Genomic DNA, 26,932 nt, shown 5'->3' with positions numbered 1-26,932 from the left:
AAGGTTTGGAGAGTTAAGCAGGTTTATTAGCTTTTACAAGAAAACCACAATGTTTTGCTGATTTGGTGAAGAGTTTTCTTATTTGTGTGTAGAGTTTTGCAAAAATAGCCAATAGTTAAAAAAAATGTGCTCAAGCCATCAGAAAAACTGTATTAAATAATAGTCCCTGTCAGTTCTCTGAGAGAGACTAGAATTGAATCCAGAATTGAATTCAAATCCTGCTCCTCACATACAAGGTCTTAAATAATCAGGCCCCATCTTATCTTAATGACCTTGTAGTACCATATCACCCTATTAGAGCACTTCGCTCTCGCTCTGCAGGCCTACTTGTTGTTCCTAGAGTATTTAAAAGTAGAATGGGAGGGAGAGCCTTCAGTTTTCAGGCCCCTCTTCTGTGGAACCAGCTTCCAGTTTGGCTTCGGGAGACAGACACTATCTCTACTTTCAAGATTAGGCTTAAAACTTTCCTTTTTGCTAAAGCATATAGTTAGGGCTGGATCAGGTGACCCTGAATCCTCCCTTAGTTATGCTGCAATAGATGTAGGCTGGTGGGGGATTCCCATGATGCATTGAGTTTTTCCTTTCCAGGCACTAAGTGTTTATAAACCTTAAACCACATTTTAATTATTCATTATTATTAATCTAAGTTCCTGATCAAATGCGATTGTCCAATTGTTGGGTTTTCTCTGTATTATCTGGGTTTGTGACTGTTGTTGGGATTTGACCCTAGATAAATAAAACTGAATTGAATCAGTAAATGTTGGATTAAATATTGTAACTGGTTGTAGTCTTTTAAAATAGCTTTAATGCATGAATCTCAAAGACACACGCTCTGTGAACGTTGTGTTTGTACAAATATAGAAAGACTCAGAGGAAGAGGGCGGGCTTTACTTGGTGTCAGTGACAGAAATGAAAAAAAGCTCAAATGAGTGAGAAGGACGATGAAGGAAACATCTGTGCTGTGTCTGCTCTGTAAGTAGAATCTCTGTGTTTGTTTGAATTCTTGTACTTTGACTGTCTGCTCTCCTGATAACTGATGATGGAGGAGAAGACATGAAAAACAAATCAGGCTGAATTCAAGTTCAAACACCACGAGGACCAACTGCAGGTCTGAAGTTTAACAGAGTTACTGATGAATTTATGAGTGAAAAGCTGAAATAAAATGTTGGTGTTTGTGTGAACAGAGCAGAGGACAGACCTTAGTTCAGTACTAGTTGTTTGTATGTATTCAGTGTAACTATAATGTAACTTGAAGGACTTCCTTGTTCTACAGTAACTCCAGAAGCAGCTCATGAAGCATGAAATGATGTGATCAGTTTTATTTAATAATTCTGATCATCGAGAAGTTGAAAAGTGAAATCCTGGAGTCTCTGGTTTAGTACGAGCAGCTTTTTGCTGACCTGGTTTAGATCCACGTTTCCTCTGACAGGAAGATCAAACTGGGCTGTAGGCGACACAACATGGAGAGTTTGATGTTTCTGTCTTAGAGGGAAACATCAAATAATACAAAGTTGTTCTGAGTGATCACCTTTGTGTGTTTATGTCAAATCAACCTGAGTGTTGTTTCTCTTTAGTTCTGATCTCACTGCTGAGCTGCACAACAAACCAAGGTCAGTAACCTTCTTCTGTCACAGTTTAAACCTGATCAACTCTGACAAGTTTTACACATTTGGATTAAAACTTTCAGTAAAGATCTCAAAGACGTGATCATCAGTTTTTCATTGTAACCCTCACAGCTCGTCTGACTGTGAGTCCCAGCAGCTCTCAGTTCTTTGAAGGAGACTTTGTGTCTCTGAACTGTGAGGAGGACGACAGCTCTGATGGATGGACTCTGAGGAGAAACACAAGCAAACGACAGAGGACTCAGTGTGGAGATGGGTGGGGAGAACCAGCTGGTTCTTCCTGTAACATGACTATGATGGTGCCTCATGACAGTGGAGTTTACTGGTGTGAGTCCAGAGAGGGTCCCATCAGTAACATGGTTAACCTGACAGTCACTGGTAAGCTGAGTGTGTGGAGTTAGTGTTGATGAAGCTGTGTGTAAATGGATGAAATGCTGTAGTTTGTCTCTGTGTTGAGGTGGATCAGTGATCCTGCAGAGTCCTGTCCTCCCTGTGATGGAGGGAGATGACGTCACTCTGCTCTGTAAAACAAAGACCACTCCCTCCAACCTCCCAGCTGCTTTCTATAAAGATGGCTCCCTCATCAGGAAGCAGCCTACAGGTCACATGACCATCCTGCATGTTTCCAGGTCTGATGAAGGCCTCTACAAGTGTGACATCAGCGGTCATGGAGAGTCTCCATCCAGCTGGATCACTGTCACAGGTGACACACTCACCTGTCTGTGTTTCTGCAGCTTTCAACATTCACAATAAACTAATGATTACATGTTGTTTATTTCAGGGAAACCTACAACCACATCTCCATCTACTCCCACACCTGTATCTACATCCACCTCTATCCCTACATCAGCTACTCGCCCTGGTTCTTCTGTTCTTCTTCATGTGTTAATCTCTGTTGGATCAGTGTGCGTTTTGGTGCTACTGGTGTTACTGGTTCTACTGGTGAGACAATGTAATCACAGAAAACCTGAAGGTGAGACTTTCTGATCTTTCATGCGAGGAATTTGATTTGTTGAATAATCTAAACATTTATTACGATTACGTGTTAGTGTTTATATTGTGTTTCTGTGCAAGTAACTTTTAGTTTTTCATACAATGGTATTACTGTTAAATTTCAGCAGATCAAGGCAAAGCTGCACGAGATGATGTCACATACAGTGATGTCAAAATATCACATCGCAGACAGCAGCCTGTGAAACACAGCAGAGGTAATAACGTTTGGTGGGTGATGTGGTTTTCCAGTGTGGAGAAAACTGTGTTTATAAAACGGTATCACTTGAAATTTTGATATTTTGGAAGAGTTCAGAGAAATGCTGAGTGGAAAACTACAACACTAAGAACCAATATTGATGCTGTTTGAGTGACAGTTTCTGTAACATGTAATTGTAGTAAACATGTTGGTCAGTGAACTTACAAGACTGTATATCAAAGATGGAAAAGAGCACCATGACTTCATATACTGGTTTCAGAAACTAAAAGTTAACATTTTTAACAGCATCATGTTAGCTTTTATAGCCAGGAGAGACTCTATTTATCAGCTATCAGCTAATGTTAGCTAGCTTGGTTATCAAGCTTCTCCATAGACTGAATGAGACAAACAGAAAGGGACTGATAGCTGCTAATTAGAGCTCAGTAACATCAAAATAAGATCCTAGAATTCCACTCAGCAGAGGTGCAGTTCAGGGACTCCAACAGACAAATAGGCCACACCAAGGGCTTGGATTTGGCATGGATGGTAATTTGATCTCTTCAAGTAAAGAAAAACAAAACCCATAGAAAGAAAAAAAACGATCTGTCAATGTCTCAATCACCCAGCGGTGCAGAAAGAGTTAAATTACGTTCTCTACTGGAGTACTACATCATGTGACAAATATGGCCAATGTGATTGGCTGTGCCTCTCAGGGAGCTCTGTTTAGTTTTAGCAGTGACAAACCTGCACTGAGAAGACCTGCAAGGAGGAGAGGAGGATGGCAGCAAAAAGGAAGAACCTGGATATAAGAAAGTATTTTTCAAAGAAGATAAGATAAGATAAGATAAGATGACCTTTATTAGTCCCACAGGTGGGAAATTTGTTTTGTTACAGCAAAAGTGCAAAGTTATGTAGCAGAAATTAGAAAACACTGGAATGCAATAAAATAAAATAAAATACTATATACAATAGAATAAAATAGAAATACTATATACAACTGAGTAAGAAAATACAAAAGTACAACTTTGTCAGAAGAAGAATTGTACAAGAATTGCACATATAGCAGTCTTATTGCACATGTGAGGGTTTGATCAGCTGCAAAAGTCTTTGTTGTGGAGTCTGACAGCAGTGGGGAGGAAAGAGCTGCGAAATCTCTCCGTCCCACACCGTGGGTGCCGCAGTCTCCCACTGAAGGAGCTGCTCAGTGCTGTCACAGTCTGCTGCATGGGGTGGGAGATGTTGTCCAACAGTGATGACAGCTTAGCCGCCATTCTCCGGTCACTCACCACCTCCACTGGGTCCAGAGGGCATCCTAGGACAGAGCTGGCCCTTCGGATCAGCCTGTTCAGTCTCTTCCTGTCCCCGGCAGAGATGCTGCCGCCCCAGCAGACCACACCATAAAAGATAGCAGAAGCCACCACAGAGTCATAGAAGGTCTTCAGCAGTGGGCCCTCCACTCCAAACGACCTGAGCTGCAGGTACAGCCTGCTCTGCCCTTTCCTGTAGAGGGCGTCTGAGTTATGAGTCCAGTCCAGTTTGTTGTTCAGATGAACACCAAGGTACCTGTAGCTGTCCACAGCCTCAATGTCCATACCTTAGGTGTTCAGTGGTTGCAGTGGAGAATGCTTGTGCCTGTGGAAGTCTACCACCAGCTCCTTGGTTTTGTTGGCGTTGATCTGGAGGTAGTTCAGCTGGCACCAGTCCACAAAGTCTTGAGTCAGTCCTCTGTACTCCTTGTCGTCCCCATCAGTGATGAGGCCGACTATTGCAGAGTCATCAGAGAACTTCTGCAGGAAGCACTGGGTGGAATTGTGGGAGAAGTCTGCAGTGTAGATGGTGAAGAGGAACGGAGCCAGAACCGTTCCCTGTGGGGCCCCCGTACTGCAGACGACCCTGTCCGACACACAGCCCTGAGTCCTCACATACTGTGGTCGGTCGGTGAGGTAGTCCAGGATCCAGGTAGTGAGGTGATGGTCCACTCCAGAGTTCACCAGCTTGTCCTTTAGAACCGAGGGAAGAATAGTGTTGAAGGCACTGGAGAAATCAAAGAACATGATTCTCACAGTGCTTCCAGCGGTCTCCAGGTTTGCGAGGGAATGATGTAGGAGGTGAATGACGGCATCATCCGCTCCAATGCCAGGCTGGTAGGCAAACTGAAGTGGGTCCAGTGATGAGCTTGTTAGGCGCCGAAGCTGAGCCAGGACCAACCGCTCCAGGGTCTTCATCAGGTGGGATGTCAGAGCCACCGACCTGTAGCTGTTGAGGTTCTTGGGGCGTGAAGTCTTTGGCACTGGTACAACACAGGAGGTTTTCCAGAGCTGTGGGACTCTTCCCAACCTCAGGTTCAGGTTGAAGAGGTGCTCCATCACCCCACACAGTTGGTCCGCGCAGGACCTGACGACCCTCGAGCTGATGCCATCTGGGCCCGCTGCCTTCTTGCCATTAATCCTCCTCAGTTCCCTCCTAACCTGGGTGGTTGAGAGAGACAGGCTGGAGCCTTGTGTTGAGTGTGTATTGGATGCTGTTGTTGGGGGTGGGGGGGAGTGAGCAGGGTGAATAGAGGAGGTGTGAAGTGTCTGAGGTGGAACAGCAGCAGTGGGGGTGGGTGAGTCTGCAGCCGATGTTGGAGCCTCATGGCTGAATCAAATCTGTTGAAGAAATGATTCAGTTCATTTGCCCACCTCAGATCCCTCCCAGGCAGAGAGTTCTGATGTTTGTGGCCTGAGATGGTTCTGAGGCCTCTCCAGACTTCAGAAACTATGGCTGTAATGTGACAAAATGTGGAAAAGTTCAAGGGGGCCGAATACTTTTGCAAACCACTGTAGTTTACAGAGGCTGTTAAAATTATATGTTGGTGACACAATAATTTCACCCCAATGGTACTGACATATTCATAGGGTTAATTTTTGAGACAAAATATCATGAGGTAGTCATGAGTAACGTCATTTTTGCGGAAAATGTACTTTTTACTTGTAGGCCTTAAAAGCCTACACTGGTGTTTTTATAAGTCATGTTTGACTTTATGCTTTTCTGAATAGTTTCTGGGATGCTTAGAACTCAAATTGCACTGCTGGAAATATTTTATTTTGATGAACCTGCTGCTTTCTTTGCAAATTTGCATCATAAGATTGTTTTTCGTTTTTCCTGCAGTATATAAAAATTGGTGTATCTCAAAAATAAAACTATGAAGACACTCAAAATAAATTTCCTGTTGTTGTAAACTATGTTTTGCAACTTTTTTGTATTTAAAGTTTTGAGGGATAAACCTCTTAACCCTGGAGAAACCATGGGGTCAAATTTGACCCCATGGTTTCTCCAGGGTTAAATTTCTCCAAGTAGAAATATATGTTAAAAAAAACCAAAAATGATTTTCAATTTCTTTGTAGTTTATTGCACTTTTTTGCAATTTATGTCGTTACTATGGACTTAATGCAGACATATTATTAAAATTTGGGCTATAACAGTTGAATTGATGTATAGCAACTTGAAATGCTCCCAAAAATGGCACTACAGCATGTAAAAATATAAAGATGAGCTCTGGCGGCCTTGGTTCTATGGTAGGTGTACCTGATCTATATGTTGAAGTAAACTAAAGCCTAAAATACTTAGTCATGTGTTTAATAGTATTTTAACATTATATAATTCACATATAAAATTGTAATTTTAAATGGTTTAAAAGCAGGTAGAATAGCATATGTAGGCAAGTATATTTACTTCTCTTTTTTTTTTATCAAGAAGCAAAGACAAAAGGGGGGAAAAAAGAAACAGGGAAGGTTTCATTGGTTGAATCATCCATCCTCACCAATGCCAAAACCAAATCTACACCCTTGGGCCACGCCCCTAATTATGCAAACTTTAAGCCTCAATAACATTTAAACAGGTCAGTTATAACAACAATCACCTCATGTACAGCAAATGAATATCAGTCTGTCTGTAGATTTTCACACCATGTTAAGTTCTGTGTTTGCTGAACGGTGTGTTTGTCGTCTGTGGTTAACACTAACGAGTCTGCGACTGTTTCTGAGAAAGAAACGATAAGAGCTTCATCTGCAGGTGTTTCAACACAGAGGTGTGAATGTTAAATAGAGGAAGAAACACGTGAGTTATTTGTAAGAGTATTTCTGTAAACTCACACAGGTCAGACACTGTTATCATATTTACTAAATATGAAAGACTTAATTATTATTGTAAATTTTCTATTATTGTAAACTAATTTCCTGCAGTATTGTTCACAGTTTTCCTTTTAAGATTTACTTTCATATTTATGACACCAGCATAATAAATTCCTTCTGGCTCACTATCTAAATTCTGAATTTATCTTTTATAAAGTCAATAATTTAACAGTTTGTCTGGCGTCCTGTTATTCTGATCAGCTGACATGTCTGGCATTCAGTTCGTCCTTTATCAGGTCTCTTTACCTCACATTTTAATTCATGTTGAACTATTTTAAACTTGTAGAATAACCTGAGCAGTAACTGAAAACACTCTGAGTGTTTCATATAAAGATTTGTGAGTGGCAGCAGTTTCATGTCTGTTCTCAGCTGTTCTGTCTGCAGTGACGTCCTCTGTGTGTGTTTTACTGTGCAGACACTGATCCAGCTGCAGTTTACTCAGCAGTGAGAACTGAAGACGTCACTTATGGAAAAATCATCACAGACAAGAACAAACGATCACAGACGAGAGGTAAAGCTGCTCTTCTTCACTTCTGCATAAAAACGTCCTGATGATGTTCACGTGGTTTTTATCCTTCTGTGTTTGAGTGTGCTTCTGCAGTCGCACAACTTCAGCTGCAGCTCACACACAGGTTGTTAAAAGGATGACTTAGTTGTCAACATGAGTCCTATAAATAAGGCCAAACAGACCAAAGAGTGTTTTCAGCCACACTGTCCTTTAATTCAATTTTACAACATTGTATTTTAGTTTTTGCAAACCACAACAGAATCTTCCTGTTGTTGGCTGCTCTCAGTCTGAAACTGCAGCCATGTATATCTGCCTGCTCGTTTGGAGCCACCTATAAGCAGCTCTTGAAGTTGACAAAAACTAAGCATAGATTTAGAGGAGACTGTGTGACTGTAGCTGCGCCAGAGTTGTGCAATGATCTGCCCTTCCACGTTAGGCCTCGTCTCTTTCTGAGTTTAAAACTTTCACACTTTTTTAAGAGGTTGACTGTAATTTTTTTCTAATTCTCTATTTTAAACCTGATTGACTTCATTTTCTGTTCATGCGTTTTGTATATGAACAGCACTGTGTGAACCCTGGTTTATTTTAAAGGTGTTATGGTACGAGTCTGACAACACTGATGAGAACATGTCACCTTTCGTGCTTGTGTTTAGTGTGTCCGTCTGCACTGAGAGAAGATGGCGGCTTTGCTTTTAACACAGACACCTCACAAATCTATCCTTTCACTGATTGGCTCACAGCGAAGGTGCTGAGAGGAGAAACTGTGACGAGCAGTTTATAAAAAATCCCCACTTACTGTGTGTGCGATGCTTCATTACAAATACTGTTTACACACAGTAAGCGCTGCAGTGATTAAACATCTTCTTCTTTGTCTGAACACAAAATATTTAATGATGAGAAGTTTCCACATTACTAAAGCTGCTTCTTTCACACGAGGATGGACTCTTGCTGCACCAAGGCCCAATGTTGGATTGAAGGATTCTGAACTGTGAATAATTCCCAATCAGATTTTCTGTGGAACATGAAGCTCAACTTAAGTTTCCCACACTGAAAGTTGGAGCACCAACTTCCCCTGAGTTAGTAATCCAAGATGGCAGTACTGAAAACAGCAGTAAAAGTGTAAACTTTAAATCTGTCCTGTCACTGCTGTGTGTTTGTGACTCGCTAAATAATCCAAACACAGAGCAGTGACCAGGCTCTATTCATTAAAGTGTTTTATGAGGACAAATAAGTCAGTATTGTGCTGTTTGCTACTGATACCTGAACGGCTCTAAGAACCAAAATAACTCCTTTATTTTTGTCTCTTTGGCTGTGAAGTGTCTGGAGCCCAGCATTAGTCTGATACCAGCTGCAGCACAAACTGCTTCAGTTAATAAAAGTGCAAGAAGGTGTTTGTGGTTCACAGCAGAGGTGCAGAGAGGAGAAAAAAACAGTGAAACCCCAAATACTCCCCCACCCGCCTCGCACACAAGTGCAGCCTCAGCATCATGGAAACTATTTAAAAACTGTAAACTACATAATGGATAAAAACTAATGAACAAAGACTAAAGCAACCTTTCTACGTTCTCCCAAACTGCACAGCTCCTTAGTGCACAGAGCTCATTCATGTCAGCACTGACTGGTGACACAGCTCTGCAATAAAAACTGTTTTCCAGTCTGTTTGTCCTTGTTTTAATCGTTCGGTTTTGTCTGCCTGATGGTAACAGTTCAAACATGAGCACAGTCCAAAGAAGCCATGATGATGATATTAGCCTTTTTTAGGCAGCAGGAACTATGTAGGTCCTCCAGAGTTGGGAGAAGCCATCCAGTAACCCTGTGGAGCTCCTTTTTCTGTGCAACAGCAAAACCACACACAAGCAATACACTAACAGCCATGGTATGGGGATCTTCCTGAGGACCCTCAGGAAAGTCTCTGCTGTGATGTCTTTACCCAATCCGTGTTTAGACCCTGGGTCATTTCTGCTTGAAGTAAACTTGCAGTCCTGACCCTCTCCTCGTGGTCAGTGATCAGGTCGTTTGTCCTGGACACTGTGGTGTCATCAGGGTTCATCAGATTATAGAGCAGGGGCTCAGCACACAGCTCTGTGGGGATCCAGTGTTGAGCTGCAGGGCTGTGTCGGCCCACTCTGACCCACTGTGGGTGTTGACAGCAAGTTATTGATCCAAAGATACCAGGTGTGTGGCAGTCACAGAAACACACACAGTGTGTGTCTGACTATTATCTGTAACATGTTTTGTCAGAGCTGTAATGTGTCAGCTGTTCTGTCTGCAGTGACAGTGTGACTGTGTGTGTTTTACTGTGCAGAGACAGATGCAGCTGCAGGGAGAACTGAAGACGTCACTTATGGAAAAATCATCAAAGAGAAGAAAAAGCGATCAGACACGAGAGGTAAAGCTGCTCTTCTTCACTTCTGCAGTCAGGTATTTTTTTAGAGCTAAACATTAGAGTGCTAATGTTCCCCTGGAGCTGTCCTGGACACGTCAGGGGATAAAACCTTGGGATCAGGAGGAAGATGACTCCATGTGATCTCATGACCTGGTGGAGCTCCTACCTCCGTGTTCATAGTAACTGAGCTCTGAAAACAATGTTTGGAGATAAACTCTAATAAGAAGTTTGTGCGTAACTAAAGCTGCTTCTTTCACAGTGAGGATGAACTGAGGTGCTGCACCAAGGCAGATTAAAATATTGTAAACTGTGTCCAAAGCTGCACAGACAGGTTTTAGAGTCTGCTGGTGGTTCCTGTTTTTTAAGTAAATGGCCTGTATTTGTATAACGCTTTACACATCCAGTCATCCACCCATTCACACACTGGTGATGCCAAGCTACATTGTAGCCACAGCTGCCCTGGGGCGCACTGACAGAGGCGAGGCTGCCAGAGACTGGCCTCTGACCACCACCAGTAGGCAACGGGTGAAGTGTCTTGCCCAAGGACACAACGACCGAGACTGTCCAAGCCGGGGCTCGAACCAGCAACCTTCTGATTACAAGACGAACTCCCAACTCTTGAGCCACGAAGTCTCACAGCTCAGCCTGTTGAGGTGGAGAGAAGAGAGACTTAAGCTGATGAGCTCTGTGGGTTAAAGGTTTGAGTTTTGTTTATTTCATCGATGTCACACAGCTAAACTTTGTGGAGCGTGGAAGTGCTGTAACTTGTTGCTGAGATGGTTTCCAGTAAAGTCTGACTTACGTGTTTTCAGCTTGTCAAACAATCTCTGCGGTAAAGTCTTGAGCAAAGTTTGCAGCTCGGTTGATGGCACCTTTGTTTTTCTCAGAAACACTTCATAGTTCTATCCGATCAGTCATTGGTTGACAGCACAGGTGTTAAGAGGAGAAAAAAAACTGTGAAACCCCCATCAGTCATTAAAGTACTCCACCACTCAACTGTGCAATGATCCATCACAACAGTCATGACAACTACTGAAGAAGTTTACAAAGAAAAACACCTATAAACTCACAAGTTATCCAAATTGCACAGCCCCATGAAGCACATGTAATGTCCACATGCCTAGCACGGGAATAAAAAGGGTAGAAGGACACCAAGAGCCCTTATCCACTTGGACCTACTCAGGTCACCTCGACTTGGGGTTTTCATTTGGTGGAGGTCCCTGGTACTGTTTATTATTATTATTATTATTATTATTCTGTTTTAGCACCTGCTAGAAGCCAGAGTTCTAAGCAATCTGAAAAGAAAGAACAAAAGAAAAAATAAAGAGTCTCGGGGGATAATATTCTTCATGAGGACCCTACAGAAGTTAAATCTCTGCTTTGCCTTCTTAACCACACGTTCAGGCTCTTGTTGTTGTAAAATCCCAGAAACTGGACGTCTGTGACCTTTTCCACACAGTTCCTGCTGATAATTACGTGCTTAATCACAGTGAAGTCCATGGTCCTGTCTCGTGTCCTGGACATTTTGGGGACCAAGTTGTTGTCTTTAAACCACTGAGACAGTCGCTGGGTAGACTCATTGTCCCCAGAAATGACACCGACCACCGTGAGTCAACTGCAAATCTGATGAATGTGTTGCTGGGATGGGAAGAAAGTATGGAGCAGGGTGCTCAGCACAGCTGTAGAGGTCTGAGGTCATACTCTCACCCTCTTTGTGCATCCTGATGGGAAGCCGTCGATACAAAGTCATAATATGTGGCGTCATTTTCACAAAAAAATAAAATTCTCCAATAATAAGACGGAAACTTTGCTTAAATATGAGAGCGAAGCTGGAAGCAGCAAATCATTCATCTTTTAAAATGTGACTTAATGCACTTGCTTAACAAATTGTTGCAGCTCTGTGGGCTCCAGGCTCAGTTCTGTGAACCAAACAGGCACCTAAAGTGTGATTTGTATCTGAACTGGTTCCCAGTAAAGTCTGAACTGGGACTGTGTGTGATGCAGAGAGGTGGAGACTGGAGGTCTTTATTGAACTGCAAAGCTTGTAATCATGTTTCCTGTTGTTTGAACTGTGTTTGTGTTCAGACTTTAAACCAGAGCCAGACGTCGTCTACTCTTCACTGAAGTAGTCCACCAGTCCAACCACTGATGTCCAGCTGCTGGTCTCTAACTGGTCCTCCCAGCACCTCAGAGCAGAGGACATCCACAGATTTCAGAGATTTTTACATGTTTCACTTTCATTTCTCTGTTAATTCGACTCAAACAAGTCATACTTCCTTAGTCTACGAGAAACAAACCATAAAGCAGCTGACATGAAAAAAACAACAGATTTAAAAGTTGTCAGTTTCTGGTAGCAGCTGAAATGTTTTCATGAGTAGAAACTAATTTTTTCTCCTTTTTGTATTTGTTTGTTCTAAACAAAAACAGCAAAAAAGCCTAATTAAAATGTTACAATTACCAGTAAAAGAGGAGAAAACCCGGCTTCTGTCACCACGTGGTCGCCACTGAAAAGGTTTTTTTTTTTTTTTTTTTTAATTCATTCCTCCTCCTGGAGGAGAAGCTCAGTATAAATCTGCTGCCATCTACTGGCTACACTGAGTGTTACAGCAGAGCGGCTGCTTTATAAATGAAAAACAGAACAAGAAACCAGCGTTACTCTGCCATCCAGAGGAAATATCTGGCTGTGCATCATGTTTCTGAGATTTTTACAGTAGCCTCAGTTTTCTGTGAATTCCTTTTCTTTTGGATGTTCCCTTTACTGGTCTCCATAGTGACTCGTCAGCCTCCATCCCAGCATCCTCCTCCTCCTTCTAACCAACCCTCTGTTGTATTTCTATTCTCCTCCTGCCTGCAGCTCCATCTTCATGGAACGCCAGGACTGCCATAATGAATTAATTAAATACACCATTAAATAATTACTTAAATGTGGCAATAATTAATTAAAATCAGAAATAATTAATTACATAAATATTTACGACACATGTAAATAATTAATTATTGCCACATTTAATTAATTATTTAATGGTGTATTTAATTAATTCATTATGGCAGTCCTGGCGTTCCATACATCTTCACCACCCTTTGCCCAGTATATCCACTCTCCTTCCTCTGCACACGTCCAAACCATCATAACCTTTTTACGTCTTTAAGATGTGGCTGTAGTTTAGCTAACTTGATGTTTTTCTGTTAGTATGTTGACACAGGTGGACAGTTCCAACCTGCACTAAACACTGTGTTGTAATTGTGATGGTTTTATAATTTCATTTTCTTAAATTTCACACATGGCATCACATCTGAGTAGTGTTTACCTGCCTCGTCCATCTTTGTCACAGCTGCAAAATGAAATAGATAAACACCGTGGAGCATGATGCAGGGGCTTTATTTAAGAGGTCAGTACAGGTGTCAAAGCAGGTTATTTATTCAAAACTAAAATTTGTTTTCCCACTGTTGTGTAGTTTTCTCTCAGTGAGAAAACTACAGAATACAATGATATGCAAGGCTCTTAAATTTTACTTACAGTAGAACATAGAAAATATCAAATTATTAATCTGAGATTTTTGTTCTGTTTCAAATAAAATATGAACTTATTTTGAATTGATGGCAGCAACACGTCTAAATCTCTGGATCCAACATGCAGGCAGGAAGTAGTCTGAACAGGGCAAGCAGCATAATTAGTAAATAAACATACTTTTTGAGGGCCCATGTGGACCTAAAATGTGGACACTGACTGTAAGGATGTTTCTGACTATGTGCTGCCCTCTAGTGCCTGAGACCAATTCGGAGCTGCCTTGTTTTGCTTTATTAATTTATAGTTCTGTTCTACTTTGTAATTCGTGTTCTCTTTATTAGTAAACCACACTGACACAGCACTTGACTCTCTGTAATTCTTACCTGGATGATAACTGGAACCTGTAAAACTTTATAAGAAGAGGTGGTCGTCGAGTTAGTGGCACACTTTTTACTGTGGAAACAAAGGCAAACAAGAAAGGATGAAGAAATAAAAGATAATAAACACTAAATCTGAACTCGTTATGTGCTGCGAGGGTCTCTGAAAACACTGAATATAAAAAGTTAAAAATATAAATATTAACCTGCAGCTACGGTGGCCCTGAGAGGCCAAATGGACTGCAATGGACTGTTTTCTTAAGTTGCAGGTTTTTTCCCCGTTCAATGCCTACAGTCTACAGCTAATTTCAAACAACTGCTGTGATATTATTGGCTTAAAAAACAAGGTCGACCTTCTGGGTTTTTTTCTTTTTAAAAAACAAGTTCATATTTGACTTAAATTCACTTTGCAAACATTTCATTTCTCTTTCACGATGTTTATTCCTTCTTATTTAAACTTCCAGCCTTTTGTGTGACCTGTGAAACCTCAGTTCACACAATCACCAACAGGGGGCAACGATGAGCTGACCTCATGGGCCAAAAGGTCACATTGATTATGAAATCGCTCCAATGCGACACTTTTCCATCTGTTCAGATCCAAAATAACTTCTCACTGTTGTGTAATGTTTCTTCATCCCCAGCAGACGAGAGAAACGCTGTAACAAGAAGGTTTTACCGTCTGTGTCAGTTTCACTTCCTCCTTCCTGTGACGGTGTGAGGCCTGCATCAGCACCACACTGCAGCAGCAATGATTGATAACACAAACACTCAGACAAACATCCTCAGCAGCCTGATAACACAGTGTGAAACTACCCACAACTGTGAAACAATCAGTTTGTCTTCATTGTTTCATAAAACCACAGAAAGATTATGAAACAACCTCCGTCTGAGGAGTGACACACCGAGACATGAAACACACCGAGACCCGAAACATCAGAGCTGTGAAATGTAGAGAAAGGGAATTCCCGACATACACTGAAGGGGTTAAATCTGTAGATGGTGCAGGAGGAGAAGCTGGAGATGACTGATATGCAGTGATGGGAATAACGGCGTTACTTTTTTCAGTAACTAGTAATCTAACTAATTACTATTCCTATCGTTACAACGCAGTTACAGTTACTAACAAGAAAATGTGGTCCGTTACTATTTTTCAACAAACAGACGGTTGAAGCTGTGTTCAGCTTACCGCATCATCACGATCACTGTCTAGCACATGATCAACGGTTAATTACGGTACCGGCCGGAGTACCGGGAGCAGTTTGGAAGAACAAAAAGACGCGGAGACTGTTCTAAATTGTCATCCCAAACTAACTCAAAGTTTATTCTTTTGTGCAGCAGTTTTTATAGGCAGAAGGGTTCGTGTGTCAACAAGTTTCAAGTTACAACCATATAAGGAAGTTCCCCCTAGCTCTGAAAGGGGCCTTCTATAATCTCAACATACCTTTGACAGGTCCGTTAAACACTAGACAGTTAGAATCCTTTAGTGATATAAGTTTGCACATGGTAGAATACTGCATGTAGTTATTTGCATTAGGAAATGTTTAACCATATATACCTAGAGGCACACAATCAATTGTGTGTGATCTTTAGCAGGCTGCAAGCTTGGTGTGCACTCCAGGAATGCACCCCCACGTCCTGTGAGCATGAGAGCTTGCACCTTGTCCCATTGTTCCACGGCAGGATCAACGCAGAAATGCCTTCTTTACATATAGATCAACTGTTGGATTTTCCAGACCAGCAGGCCAAGGAAAGTCGCCCATGGGGTCACAGCAAGAGGAGATGAGGTTCAAACAAAGGGCATTGCAGAAACAGGGTCCTTTGTATAATATCATCAAAAACAATACTCAGCAAATGCTACCATGGTATCAAAATATCACAACAGTTACAGTTACTAACAAGAAAATGTGGCCCGTTACAATTTTTCAACAAACAGACGGTTGAAGCTGTGTTCAGCTTACCGCATCAGTTGCAGGCAAGTACAGTGGGGCAAAAAAGTATTTAGTCAGCCACCGATTGTGCAAGTTCCCCCACTTAAAATGATGACAGAGGTCAGTAATTTGCACCAGAGGTACACTTCAACTGTGAGAGACAGAATGTGAAAGAAAAATCCATGAATTCACATGGTAGGATTTGTAAAGAATTTATTCGTAAATCAGGGTGGAAAATAAGTATTTGGTCACCTCAAACAAGGAAAATCTCTGGCTCTCACAGACCTGTAATGTCTTCTGTAAGAAGCTTTTCTGTCCCCCACTCGTTACCTGTATGAATGGCACCTGTTTGAACTCATCATCTGTATAAAAGACACCTGTCCACAGCCTCAAACAGTCAGACTCCAAACTCCGCCATGGCCAAGACCAAAGAGCTTTCGAAGGACACCAGGAAAAGTATTGTAGACCTGCACCAGACTGGGAAGAGTGAATCTACAATAGACAAGCAGCTTGGTGTGAAAAAATCAACTGTGGGAGCAATCATCAGAAAATGGAAGACATACAAGACCACTGATAATCTCCCTCGATCTGGGGCTCCACGCAAGATCTCATCCCGTGGGGTCAAAATGATGATGAGAACGGTGAGCAAAGATCCCAGAACCACACGGGGGGACCTGGTGAATGACCTGCAGAGAGCTGGGACCAAAGTAACAAAGGTCACCATCAGTAACACACTACAACGGCAGGGAATCAAATCCCGCAATGCCAGACGTGTTCCGCTGCTGAAGCCAGTGCATGTCCAGGCCCGTCTGAAGTTTGCCAGAGAGCACATGGATGATACAGCAGAGGATTGGGAGAATGTCATGTGGTCAGATGAAACCAAAGTAGAACTTTTTGGTATAAACTCAACTCGTCGTGTTTGGAGGAAGAAGAATACTGAGTTGCATCCCAAGAACACCATACCTACTGTGAAGCATGGGGGTGGAAACATCATGCTATGGGGCTGTTTTTCTGCCAAGGGGACAGGACGACTGATCCGTGTTAAGGACAGAATGAATGGGGCCATGTATCGTGAGATTTTGAGCCAAAACCTCCTTCCATCAGTGAGAACTTTGAAGATGAAACGAGGCTGGGTCTTCCAACATGACAATGATCCAAAACACACCGCCCGGGCAACAAAGGAGTGGCTCCGTAAGAAGCATTTGAAAGTCCTGGAGTGGCCTAGCCAGTCTCCAGACCTCAACCCCATAGAAAATCTGTGGCGGGAGTTGAAAGTCCGTGTTGCTCAGCGACAGCCCCAAAACATCACTGCTCTCGAGAAGATCTGCATGGAGGAATGGGCCAAAATACCAGCTACTGTGTGTGCAAACCTGGTAAAGACCTATAGTAAACGTTTGACCTCTGTTATTGCCAACAAAGGTTATGTTACAAAGTATTGAGTTGTATTTTTGTTATTGACCAAATACTTATTTTCCACCCTGATTTACGTATAAATTCTTTACAAATCCTACCATGTGGATTCATGGATTTTTTTTTTTCACATTCTGTCTCTCACAGTTGAAGTGTACCTCTGGTGCAAATTACTGACCTCTGTCATCATTTTAAGTGGGGGAACTTGCACAATCGGTGGCTGACTAAATACTTTTTTGCCCCACTGTAGCTGTAAGTAATCTGGGCGCTACAGCTTTAAGCAGCTGCGAGCTCCCACGGACGGTAATCACGATCACTGTCTAGCACTAGCATCTAACACCTGGAGCTCAGGGGGGCAAAACAATCGCGTGAGTGCTGCTGTTTGACTGAGGAAGAATAAAGTAGTCATGGTAAGTCAATCACATGACCACTTAAAGACAAAGCAACAAGGTGATAGATACCAGTTTGTAAACTGTGTTGATAGGCCACGTAAAACCAGAGCCATGATAAACAATACGCTGCGTTTTTTCCTCAATAGTTTCGTCACGTTTACTGTCGGCAACCTGCGGCTCTTTAGTCCTTATAGTACAGAACCTGCGGCTCTGCGTGGTTTGGGAAAATAAATTAGAAGTATTTAGCTGAAGTGTAATTTATTTATGTTAGTTCTTTTTTTAACTTGTAGTTCTAAATTGGAAGATTATGGTGATATTGAAATAGAAAAATAAAATTATATTTTATTTTTCTATTATTTTTTCATCGCTCAAAATAAGCGTCACACTTGCAGAAGCCAATTATGGATCTTCGGATCCACATTATGTCAGCAGCTGTTCTCCACCGTGAACTATGTTAAAAACAAACACCGCTCACATCTCACAGCTTACAGTTCTGCGTGAAGATGAAAGTGACTTCGTACAGCCCCGATTTGCAGACGCTGTGCGCAGAGGTTCAGGAGCAGAAGTCTTATTGTAAACGGCAGACCCGACGATGTTTACATGAACTCGCTTTTCAGCATCTCTTTATTGACCACTTTTCACACACGGTTGCTGTACGCATACAGCCGGCTGTAGCTTTTCAGCTCACAGCCCGACACACACCAACACAACAGCAGAGAGAGCACAGACGTTAAGGCGGCGAGGCGTGATTGCTGGTGCCGCTCAGGTGCGTCCGCCTCACCTACAGCGGCGCTGCAGACTGCGCTCCGCCAGACACACTAAACCCTGGTAAAATATATATTTAAAAATTCTATTATGAATAATAATATATTATTATTATTATCTATTATATATAATAATATATTATTCATCTTTTAGCAGCATAGTGTTTTTGTTCCAATTATTTTTTTAAAGTCAGGTCAAGGCTCCAACAGCCCAAAGGCGATATAAGGGTGGCGGCTCACAACAGTTTTGTTTGCTGGATCATTTTAGTTCAGCATCTTTCCTTTTGTTATATCTCTTTAAGAGTTCAAAATGTGTTAATTACATAAATAAAATGTAATTTTCTCTGTAGCACTTCATGGATTTCAAAAGCAGCACACCTTAGTTGTTCACACAAAGCATAAAAAGTAAAAAACAATATATACAGTGTTATCTTCATTTTAGATGTCACAAATATTTGTGGCTCCCAGTGTTTTCTTTTGCGTGGAAACCGGGTCCAAATGGCTCTTTGGGTGTTAAAGGTTGCAGACTAGCAAGCATTCTCTGCTTATGAGCAAAACAAAAAACAAAAACAGGGGAAGTTTTAGGAGTGAGGGCGAGAGAGAGAGAGAGTTTAGAGATGTGAGAGATTTGTGATGTTTAGCATGTTTTGAGTGTGTAGTTAATGTGTTGTCTGTGTAGTTAGTGTGTAGTGTGTGGATAGTTTTGTGTTGTGTGTCAGAACAATGAGGCGACTGCTGTCTCCAGGTAGAAACAGCAGTGATACACCTGCTGCTGTCAGACCTGCAGGTATCAGGCTGTGATGTTCTCCTTTATAGTGGACAGAAATTATGTTTTTGGAGTGGCACAAATAATTTGTGGCATCTTATTGAAGAACAGCTGATTGTTCTGTAAATAGTTTGAAATGGTTATTTAAAAAAGGGTAAAAGGTAAATTTATGCAAATAACTTTGTTTGCAAAACTTGTGCACAGGATTTTAAAATTGACAATTTATATTTGCATTTAAAGTTATGAAAGATCATCATTAAACATATTTGTGGTTGTTACAGTAAAAAATATCACTTTTTCTACTCTGATTTTATGTTTTTTGTCTGATTTTAGATCAATTGTGTTAATACAGTATATCAACATGAAAACATAACTGTAGATTCAGACACGTGAGGTTGTGCTGAAAAGAATGATACCAAACAAGGCAAAGTAAAGAGTTTTTAGGGGTAAAATATAGAGGGAGAATCAAAAGTAGTTAAAAATGGGCAATTATACCCTGGACCCCAGAGGCTTAAACGTTTTTTGTTTTTTTTAAGTAACGCAATAGTTACTTTTCAAGTAATTAATTACTTTTAGAATTTGTAACTCAGTTATTAACTCAGTTACTTTTTTGAAGAAGTAACTAGTAACTATAATTAATTACTTTTTCAAAGTAACTTGCCCAACACTGCTGATATGTAGCCGACACAGCGATGAAACAGACCTCCTGTGATACTGTGGAGAAAGACTACGAGTAGCAGCTGTGAGCAGCGTCACCTGCAGGTAGATGAGCTGATCTCAGTGCTGACACGTGTTGACACATGCTAGTGTTTCTAAGACAAATGACTTTAGTCGTAAACACAAGAGACAGACAGGGGGCGTAACTGATGCCTTACCAGCTTCAAACTTTGTCCACCAACAGGATGGTGTTGGAGGATGGAGGATTCTGTTAATTATATCCCAGCTACAATTATCACAGAGACAAGCAACTTAATATAAAATGTTTTGCAATAACAAGTTTATATTCTGAAATAGATGTATCACATGAATGAATCATTAAGAGGTTAGGAATCCACCACTATCGCTGTACAAATAGAGGAAGAAACAGACTCAGAGGAAGAGGGCGGGCTTTACTTGGTGTCAGTGACAGAAATGAAAAAAAGCTCAAATGAGTGAGAAGGACGATGAAGGAAACATCTGTGCTGTGTCTGCTCTGTAAGTAGAATCTCTGTGTTTGTTTGAATTCTTGTACTTTGACTGTCTGCTCTCCTGATAACTGATGATGGAGGAGAAGACATGAAAAACAAATCAGGCTGAATTCAAGTTCAAAACACCACGAGGACCAACTGCAGGTCTGAAGTTTAACAGAGTTACTGATGAATTTATGAGTGAAAAGCTGAAATAAAATGTTGGTGTTTGTGTGAACAGAGCAGAGGACAGACCTTAGTTTAGTTATAGTTTGTATGTATTCAGTGTAACTATAATGTAACTTGAAGTACTTCCTTGTTCTACAGTAACTCCAGAAGCAGCTCATGAAGCATGAAATGATGTGATCAGTTTTATTTAATAATTCTGATCATCGAGAAGTAGAAATTGAAATCCTGGAGTCTCTGGTTTAGTACGAGCAGCTTTTTGCTGACCTGGTTTAGATCCACGTTTCCTCTGACAGGAAGATCAAACTGGGCTGTAGGCGACACAACATGGAGAGTTTGATGTTTCTGTCTTAGAGGGAAACATCAAATAATACAAAGTTGTTCTGAGTGATCACCTTTGTGTGTTTATGTCGAATCAACCTGAGTGTTGTTTCTCTTTAGTTCTGATCTCACTGCTGAGCTGCACAACAAACCAAGGTCAGTAACCTTCTTCTGTCACAGTTTAAACCTGAGAAACTCTGACAGGTTTTACACATTTGGATTAAAACTTTCAGTAAAGATCTCAAAGACGTGATCATCAGTTTTTCATTTTAACCCTCACAGCTCGTCTGACTGTGAGTTCCAGCAGCTCTCAGTTCTTTAAAGATGACTCTGTGACTCTGAGCTGTGAGGAGGACGACAGCTGTGCTGGATGGACTCTGAGGAGAAACACAAGCAAACGACAGAGGACTCAGTGTGGAGATGTGTGGGGAAAACCAACTGGTTCTTCCTGTAACATCACTTTGATGATACCTCATGACAGTGGAGTTTACTGGTGTGAGTCCAGAGAGGGTCCCATCAGTAACATGGTTAACCTGACAGTCACTGGTAAGCTGAGTGTGTGGAGTTAGTGTTGATGAAGCTGTGTGTAAATGGATGAAATGCTGTAGTTTGTCTCTGTGTTGAGGTGGATCAGTGATCCTGCAGAGTCCTGTCCTCCCTGTGATGGAGGGAGATGACGTCACTCTGCTCTGTAAAACAAAGACCACTCCCTCCAACCTCCCAGCTGCTTTCTATAAAGATGGCTCCCTCATCAGGAAGCAGCCTACAGGTCACATGACCATCCAGCATGTTTCCAGGTCTGATGAAGGCCTCTACAAGTGTGACATCAGCGGTCATGGAGAGTCTCCATCCAGCTGGATCACTGTCACAGGTGACACACTCACCTGTCTGTGTTTCTGCAGCTTTCAACATTCACAATGTGACGACAACTTCATGACTGTGTTTGCTTTATTTTAGGGGAACACACCACCACACCTCCACCTACATCCACACCTCCTCCTTCACTCTCTCCTCCATCACTCTTTCCTCCTGTTTTCTCTGTATTGTCTGTTGGATCAGTCTTTCTTGTGGTTCTACTGGTGTTACTGGTTCTGCTGGTGAGACAAGATGTTGAGAGGAAAGTTGAAGGTGAGACTCAGACTTTTGTAAATTTACATTTTACGCACACTTCAATGTCTCCAAATGTAGACGTTTTCTTAGATTAAAGGACCATTTAGATGATTTTACAGTAAAATATTTTTGCTATTAAATTTGAAAATGTCAGCAGATGAAGGTAAAGCTGCAGAGCATCAGTCGTGCCAGTAAAACAAAGCAGAGGTGATATTTATGGATTTTACAGATTTGAGAAGCATTCTTTTTATACTCTTTGGGAAGTAAGAACATTTAATAATTTAACATTGAGCACATTTGTAAATACATTCTGACATCTGTGTTGCACTGTGGTGCAGTAGATGGGTTTGATTCCAGCAGCTGACTGCTTCTGTCTGTGTGGAGTTTCTTAGCGTGTTCTCCCTGTGACTGAGTGGGTTCTCTCCGGGTACTCCAGCTTCTCCCACAGTCCAGGAAAAGTTTTTGTGTGTTAGAAGACAACTGACACGTGTGTGAGTCAGCGTTCACTGTTCTGTGTCAGCTAGTTCAACAGTGCAGCTCACTGATGTGTTGTAGCATGAATAAAATATCTCAGTTGTTTGATTCAAATGAGACTTGTCTACATTTTCTTAGAACCACGTGTGGTTGCGAACAATGATGTAGGTCCACCGCTTATGAACCAGTCTGGATGTGTTCAGATTGTTTCCAATAGGAAACAATCTGAACACATCCAGCATCACAGATGCTAACAGAGTATACTCTGTTAGCATCTGTGATGCTGGATGGCTAATTGTCATACAGGTTTTAAATTATTAACCTTTAATATCATGATTTTTGGGCCACATCTGGATCACAGAGTATTTGGCAGTGCAGTAGCGGCACATATGAGGCCCAGATGTGGTTCACAAACAAGTGGTTGAGATGAGACACATAAAGAGGCCAAAGATCATCAAATGTGTGTTTTCAGCCTCTCAAATGGTTCTTTAGTTAAAGCTTCATTTCTAAAGCTCTGCATGTAAAACACAGAAGCAACATGCTGCTGACAACCGCAGTTAGTCTGAACCTGGTGAGAATTCTCACTGCACCGGGTTTTTCGAGCTTGTGGTGAGGCTTCTCAGGCTGCACTGAAAGAAGCTTCGTGGATGCCACCTTCCTGTTCACACAAACTCATGGCCGTTCTGTCGGTCATTCATTGGTTCACAGCAGAGGTGCTGAGAGAAGAAAAAAGGTGTGAATGGCTTCTGCATTTTTTAAATTCAACACTCACTCTCTGCAAGATGCAGTTTTAAAAACTGTGTTTTGACACAGCTGTGCTGCAGTAATTAAAATGTTTAATTCTTCAGAGAGTGATGCAGTTCATACCAGTTATGAACAAACAGCGTTCAGATCAAACAGACCGAGATGTGCAGTTGCTCTTCTCATTTAACTTTTAAAAGAGTCTTTAATTCTCATTGCAGTCACTGAGTGACATCATGACTCAGGTTCAAGCTTAGATCAGACCTGTGGATGATATTAAACTGAGATATAAATAAAAGCCAGCCTGTCCTTTAAAGAGATATGAACAACACAGTCACTTATAGATTTGCTCTAAAGAGGAAGCAGCTAAACAACTTCCTTTCTGTCTTTAAATGTTCCTCTCACACACAAGACTAAGCAGCCTTTCAGCTGTAGATAAAGATGAACCATTTTGAACAGTGGATAATACAAAGCAGCTCTGGTAGAGCTCATGTAAGATATATATATATATATATATATATATATATATATATATATATATATATATATATATATATATCTATATATATCTATATATATATATATATATATATATATATATATATATATATATATATATATCTATATATATCTCATATAAGATAAAGAGCAGGATTTTGGTCTGAGTGCAGCACAAACTTGAAACAAAATCAACCAAATAAAAAGCAAACATCTGTGTCTCAGTCCAGATGTTTGCTTTGGTACACCACATGCATACATGTACTGGTAGTTGTGTCTCCAGTCAAACAATGGAAAGTGTGCACTTTACTGGACTAAACGCCTGCAGCATTTCACTGTGTATGTGGTATTCAGGGAAGGAACTTTCAAACTTCTCTTGCAAGTGTCTGTTTATCCAGGCTAGGGGCCAGTATTATGAAGACTGGGGCCAGTGGGATTATGTTAAATGTCTGTTATACTGACTACTGCAGTTTCTCAACATTCAGAGATGCATTCAGAAAGCAGTCCTACATATTTGTTTAATATGTGCATTGAAGGACGGCTTTATGTCTTTAAGACATTCCTGCAGTTTAACTAATTGGTGTGTGTTATCTGGCTACATGGAAAGATAAAGCAACTCTGTTTCATTTTGCAGAGACTGATACAGCTGTGGTCTACTCAGCAGTAAGAGCTGAAGACATCAGGAATGGACAAACAACCATCAGAACAAGGCCATCCAGGTCTTGCTGCCTTTTAACAGAAACAAGGTGGCTGTCACTCTGTTTCCAGCAATCATGCTAAGCTAAGCTAATATAACCAAATTAAACTAGATCATCTAGAATACGCTCTCATTAGCATAGCGTTGCACCAGGGCAACAGAAAGTTTCTTTAAGCCTCTTATCCAGTACATGTGAACTTAAATGATGCCAACCAACCTGAGTGTTTGGAAAAGTTCAATAACATGTAGGAAGCTTGGTCCTTTAAGGGTGAAGCCTGATGGGAAATGTATTGGGGGTGTGTGTAGCGGGAGTGCCTGTGGGTGTGTGTGTGTTTCAACATCCTCGTGATGTTGAAACAGCTTTCTACGCCAGAGACGTGTGGATGAGCAAATGTTGCCAATTAGGGGCAAGAGCAAATTCAAGCAGTACCTGCCCAGTAAATCTAGAAAACAGGGTTTCGGAATATTGCTGGATTATTTCAGTTCAGTTCAATTTTATTTACACAGTGTCAAAACACAGCAATTCACACAGTTGTGAAATTTACATTGGGTTGCTGTGCAACCAAGCTTGGGCCAAGTGGAAATGTGGTCCTAAACTTGGAATTACACAAAGTCCAAATCCAAATCCAAAAAAGAAAGCAAGAAGAGAGAATGAAACAGTAGTGGGGTATATGTAAAGAGAAGTGGAAGAAGCAGAAACCCAGAGTTCTCATTCAAAATCAGATTGAGACATTATAATATAATATATCACTCTGGCCAACAACATATTCACCAACCCCATCACCCAGCTGGTCCTGAAGATGGCCGTCCCTCCCTGAGTCCGGTTCTGCTGGAGCTTTCTTCCTGTGAAAAGGGAGTTTTCCCTTCCTACTGCAGCCAAGTGCTTGCTTATAGGGAGTCATCTAATTGTCAGGGTTTTCTCTACATTGTTGAATGGTCATTACATTACAATATATACCACCTTGAGGCAATTGTTCTTGTGATTTGGGGCAATGCAAATAAAAGTGAAGTGAATCAAACAGGGCATGGTGCAGGGTTCCTGAGTGGACATCTGTTTTACAGCACAGAGGAACTTTTTGGGAAAGTTTCACACAGAATAAAAACAATGTCTCAAACCATGAGAATCAGTATGACATGATACTGTACTATTCAAACCTGAGTCTGTATCATGTTATATAAGTAAACGCGTTTTAAGTGTTTTTTTATGTTTTTATTCCTTAACCACAGTTGTGTAATGATGTGTGAGTTATAATTTCTCTGTTATTTCTTTAGGGGATTTCTGAAATATAACATTTTTCTTTTGGCAATATAATTACCCAAAATTAGTGAGATGTTGAATAATTTTCAGCATGTACCGTCAAAATGTGTGCAGTAGAGGGTTTAAATGAAAAATATGAAGCAGGAAATGAGAAGAGTGAATCTACTTCAGATGTAAAGATTCAGTTTCTGTTATATCATGTTAGATTTAAACAGAGAGGGAAAAAAGTGGAGACAGAGCTTGTGAACGTCGTGAAGCACAATCGTGAATCAGATTGTTTGAACTGTGTGTGTTTGTGTTCAGACTTTAAACCAGAGCCAGACGTCGTCTACTCTTCACTGAAGTAGTCCACCAGTCCAACCACTGACGTCCAGCTGCTGGTTTCTAACTGGTCCCCCCAGCACCTCAGACCACAGGACATGTTTGAAGATTTCTTTATATATTTCATATTTTTTATGTTGTTTTTTTCACTTTCTAGACCAAAATGACTCAAATGCAAAATTTTGTTATGTTACTATGTCCCATGTCCTCGGTAACTGGTTGGAATTGTTGTAGTTCATTCATGATTGTTGGCTCTTGTTTCCCGTCAGTGATCTGTTTTCACTGGTTTTCTTCATGTGCTTCTGTGGGTTTCAAAAAACTGTCACATGGAAAATCTGACTAGTGTGATTGTTGCTAACACACACACAGCTTTAATGCAGAAAGCAAAGAATAAACGTTAAACTACAACCACAGACTGAACACAGCAGAAGCATCATTCAGTGGCCGCAGAAAACCTTCATGATGTTTGTGTTTGATGCTGCAGAGTTTTTATTTCAGGTTCAGGTCTGTTCATGTGTCTCTGCACAGCTGTAATTAAAATGTGTTCAGAGGGCCTCAGTGTCTGAATGGTTCCAGTTCAGCTCCATAACAGCAGCGTCCCTGGTTTGATTCCTGTGTTTCAGCTCATATCTGCCTCTCTCACTGAGGGACACACACACACACACACACACTGACACCTCACTGTCCTTGAACCAATAGAAAGCTGGTGCTCAGAGGAAGAGGGCGGGCTTTACTTGGTGTCAGTGACAGAAATGAAAAGAAGCTCAAATGAGTGAGAAGGACGATGAAGGAAACATCTGTGCTGTGTCTGCTCTGTAAGTAGAATCTCTGTGTTTGTTTGAATTCTTGTACTTTGACTGTCTGCTCTCCTGATAACTGATGATGGAGGAGAAGACATGAAAAACAAATCAGGCTGAATTCAAGTTCAAACACCACGAGGACCAACTGCAGGTCTGAACTGACTCTTTATCTTTGCTCAGGAGTCGAGGAAACACAGCAGGCAGTGAAAAGATCAAATCATTCACTCATTATATCAACACAGCTGAGAGTCTGAAATACGACATTTAACATTTTCATCCATTTAGTCAACTATATACTATAACTGCCTTTAAAGTTTTTGTGCTGAAAAAGTGACCGT

At 41.2% G+C, this 26,932-nt stretch overlaps 1 protein-coding gene across 1 annotated transcript; it reads left to right on the top strand.

Annotated features, from left to right (window-relative positions):
* Positions 1-1,774: 1,774 nt before the first annotated feature.
* LOC146713035 (sialoadhesin-like) lies at positions 1,775-26,347 on the top strand. Its single transcript, XM_085452451.1, has 11 exons — positions 1,775-2,000; positions 2,080-2,325; positions 2,404-2,595; positions 2,744-2,830; positions 7,399-7,494; positions 20,816-20,855; positions 21,177-21,241; positions 21,321-21,566; positions 21,653-21,823; positions 24,153-24,264; positions 25,777-26,347. The coding sequence occupies exons 1-11, from the start codon at positions 1,910-1,912 to the stop codon at positions 25,781-25,783; spliced, it is 1,353 nt and encodes a 450-aa protein (XP_085308577.1). The 5' UTR covers positions 1,775-1,909; the 3' UTR covers positions 25,784-26,347.
* Positions 26,348-26,932: the final 585 nt, after the last annotated feature.

The sequence above is a fragment of the Copadichromis virginalis genome, linkage group LG3 (assembly GCF_057382275.1).
Source record: "Copadichromis virginalis isolate Kocher_CV1m ecotype Utaka linkage group LG3, C_Virginalis_male_GT1.1, whole genome shotgun sequence".
In the NCBI taxonomy this organism is placed as follows: Eukaryota; Metazoa; Chordata; class Actinopteri; order Cichliformes; family Cichlidae; genus Copadichromis; species Copadichromis virginalis.
The sequence above is the reverse complement of the archived record's forward strand: the minus strand, read 5'-3'. Positions and strand labels throughout refer to the sequence as shown.